Source organism: Terrapene carolina, unplaced genomic scaffold, assembly GCF_002925995.2.
Source record: "Terrapene carolina triunguis isolate 2854851 unplaced genomic scaffold, T_m_triunguis-2.0 Scaffold96, whole genome shotgun sequence".
In the NCBI taxonomy this organism is placed as follows: domain Eukaryota; kingdom Metazoa; phylum Chordata; order Testudines; family Emydidae; genus Terrapene; species Terrapene triunguis.
This window is the reverse complement of record NW_020664447.1, coordinates 38,387,528-38,390,905: the sequence shown is the minus strand read 5'-3', so window position 1 is coordinate 38,390,905 and position 3,378 is coordinate 38,387,528. Positions and strand designations below refer to the sequence as shown.

Genomic DNA, 3,378 nt, shown 5'->3' with positions numbered 1-3,378 from the left:
GTCCTGTGGCAGCCAAGCTTCCCTCCTCCCCCGCTTCTTCCCCCAGCTTGGTGCATTCCGGCCCCTCCTCCGCCTCCTCCCTCTCCCTGCCAGCGATGGCCCTTGAGAGGGGGAGGTGGAGCAGAGCCGAGCCGAGCGGCTGCTCCGTAGAGTGGGCAGAGAGAGGTAGGGACGGGCCTTGGGGGAGAGGGTGGAACAGGACATATCCCTCCCAGCCCCCTGCCGTGAGCCGCTCAGGGCAGGGGGCCGGCTCAGGGCAGGGGGCTGGGAGCACCCCCCACGAGCTGAGCACCCCAGCCCTCTGCCCTGCACCTCCACACACACCCCAGCCCTCTGCCCTGACCTCAAGTCGCCCCCAACACCCAGCCTTCTGCCCTGCACCCTCCATACACACCCCAGCCCTCTGCCCTGACCTCGAGTCGCCCCCAACACCCAGCCTTCTGCCCTGCACCTCCACACACACCCAGCCCCCCCCCCCGGACCCCTGAACCCCCCCACCCTTCTGCCCTGCACCCCCACACCCGCCAGCCTTCTGCCCTGACCCCTGAACCCCCTCCAGGTCTGGAGTCCCAGCTGCCGGCCCCTTGCCAGCCAGCGTCCCGGCCACAGGCCCCGCTCAGCCCGCTGCAGGCCTAGGTGAACAGAACCCCAGGCTGGAAGCGGGCTGAGCAGGCTGGCGGCATAAGATCAGCATTTTAATTTAATTTTAAATGAAGCTTCTTAAATATTTTGAAAACCTTGTTTAGTTATATAATATAGACAGAGAGAGACACCTTCTAAAAAACATTAACATGTATTACCGGCACGCAAAACCTTAAATTAAAGTGAATAAATGAAGACCCGGCACACACTTCTGAAAGGTTGCCGACCCCTGTAACAAACCTTCGGGTTTTTTTAAAACAAAAATTGAACACACAAAACATTTCATCAGATGAAACTATATTGACTGCGTCTCTCCCCCTACCCCAAAATGGGTCACTGGGAACTTTAAACCCACAGCATGCTCCACTATTACCTGACCTAAAAGAGTAACTGTAAGGAGTAAAAGGCTGTTATCTCTGGTGTTATCTCTGTTGTCTCTCCCCAGCTCCATGCACTCTGCAATAGCGAGTGAGAGGAAGACAGTCTTGCGCACACGCCCAGCCCTGCCACCTAATCCAGGTGTGGGGCAAGCAGGCTCAGCCCGATCCAGCTGTGGGGTAAGAGGCTTCTGTGTGTGGCAATCTGGATGCCAGCAGCTTGGTTGGGTGTCTGGGGGATCTCAATGCACGGGATTTGTTGGGGGGTGCTGAGTGCAGCGAGAATGGGACTCTACAGGGGGGATCCAGGTGCAGCTGGTTGGGGCTCAATGGGGTGGGGATAGGGTGACCAGAGAGCAAGTGTGAAAAATCGTGACCGGGGTGGAGAGTAATAGGCACCCATAGAAGACAAAGCCTCAAATATCGGGACTGTCACTATAAAATTGGGACATCTGGTCACCCTAGGTGGGGGGGTCTGGGTGCAAGGGGATTAGCAGAGTGATCCAGGTGCAGGGAGGGTGGGGCTTGGCAGGGGGGTCTGGGTGGGGGTCAGGTGGATAGGGGGCAGTTCCCCACAAAGTGAACCCTCCCCCCGCAGCTGGGGAGCGATGGGGACAGGAAACGGGAGTGCTGAGCCTCCTGCAGCTGCGGGAGGTTCCCAGGGATGGGTCTGACCCAGCCCCAGGAGCGGCACGTGCTGGAGAAGAGATGGTGATTTGCGTCTCCCCAGGCTCCTCCCCATGCCCAAACCAGATATGCCTACTTGGGACTGCTGCCTGGGAGGGGCGCATGAATCAATTATTCTGCAAGGAAAGAGTATAATCCGGAGGGGACATTAATTCTGCGCTTGCACAGTGGCACAGAATTCCCCCAGGAGGAGCAGTCTGGTCAACACAAAGGAGCTGTGTGTGTATGGAGTACACCCAATACTGACAATCAAGACAATTTAGCTGCTAAACTAACAAATCTATACTGAGCATACACGAACTGTAATTTTTCAGATGCTTATAACTTGGTCATATTTAGGTGAATTTTCATAGGGAGAGCAAAAGGCACATTCCTGACACCATGAGGAGACACATACACACACTTCCTTGCCAAAATTTCACCCCGTGTCCCGTTGTAAAGTATGAAGGTGCTAGAGCTTGTCATGGAATCAGCTGTAGGATCTTTTTTAAAATGCAGCTAAAGTTTGGCAAAACACCTGAAAACAAGTAACAAAAAAGTATATGGCAATCTTAACTATAGATGTCACTATCTGCCTGTAGTATTATTCACAGAAGAGTAGAGAAGTGAGAAACCAGTGTCCCCTCTTTAGGGAAATAGGTGTTATGCCCACACACGAGTACATTAGCGATGCAGATCACACTTTCCGGTTGCAAGAAAGACCATGATATTTTCAAAATCCTTCTCTCTTCCTGTTTATACCCCCTATGGATTGCTACCACTGAAACAATGAATTTGTTTTGTATAAGGTCTTCGTCCTATGTGGTAATAAGCAGACCTTCAAATAACAGAAGCTTACATGTATCAAGCATATAGATCAAACACTTTAGAATAGATTCTTTAAAATGCCATTGGGAAAGAAGGGAGATGGTACTCAGGCCATACTACAAAAAAATAGGCTTCATAAAGTCTTGCAATAGCACGCAAACATGTCTACACACTCAGGACATAGTAATGGCAAACAGGTTACAGTTCTGAATTTCACTACAAAGCTTTCAGTGGCAGAATGTGTTTATTTAATCAAGAAGTGCAGCTTCAGCAGAAGAGAGATAATATCCTGTTGATCTCAAAAACTTCTATTTAAGTTTTAAATAATGTAATGCAAGAAGGGATTGGTGGGTGTGTGGGAGTGAGGGGAGGGGAGGATGAGTGTTTTTATATTCTACAAACCATTCCAGAATTACCCACTAGGACATAAAACTGTGTTAACATTGATAGCCATATATGCAGTTCAGCCACATGGCTTCTGAAAATATTTTACTCTACAAGACACCAGTGGATAACCCATAGAGCCACACACAGGGTCAGCAAGGCATTTTCTATAGTCCATGTGCTGTGCAGCATTGTGCAGCATTTTGCAGCAGTACTTAACTGCAACATAATGCAACAGCTGCTCTCACCCTTCTCTCCCACTCCACCAGCCTCCAGCTACTCCCTGCTCCCAGCTATGCAGTTGAAGTGCAGAAAGAAGAATGTGCTGTTAGCCTGAAAAAGTAAAGCTTCTGTCTTCAGATTGAGGCTGGCCTGTGTATTGGGAATGAGAATAAAGAATGAGCAATCAATGTAAGAGAAACTAGAATGATAGCCCAATGATTAAGCACTGGGAGCAGAGGAAGAAGAGACACTGGAAGGG

The 3,378-nt window shown here is 50.4% G+C and overlaps 1 protein-coding gene across 1 annotated transcript in view; it reads right to left on the bottom strand.

Annotated features, from left to right (window-relative positions):
- Positions 1–1,093, bottom strand: part of RBM25 (RNA binding motif protein 25) — a 26,962-nt gene extending 25,869 nt beyond the window's left edge. Inside the window, exon 1 of the mRNA XM_026651247.1 lies at positions 1,016–1,093. Coding sequence (XP_026507032.1) covers positions 1,016–1,093 — 78 coding nt within the window. The remainder of the gene's footprint in view (positions 1–1,015) is intronic.
- Between the last annotated feature and the right edge of the window lie 2,285 nt (positions 1,094–3,378).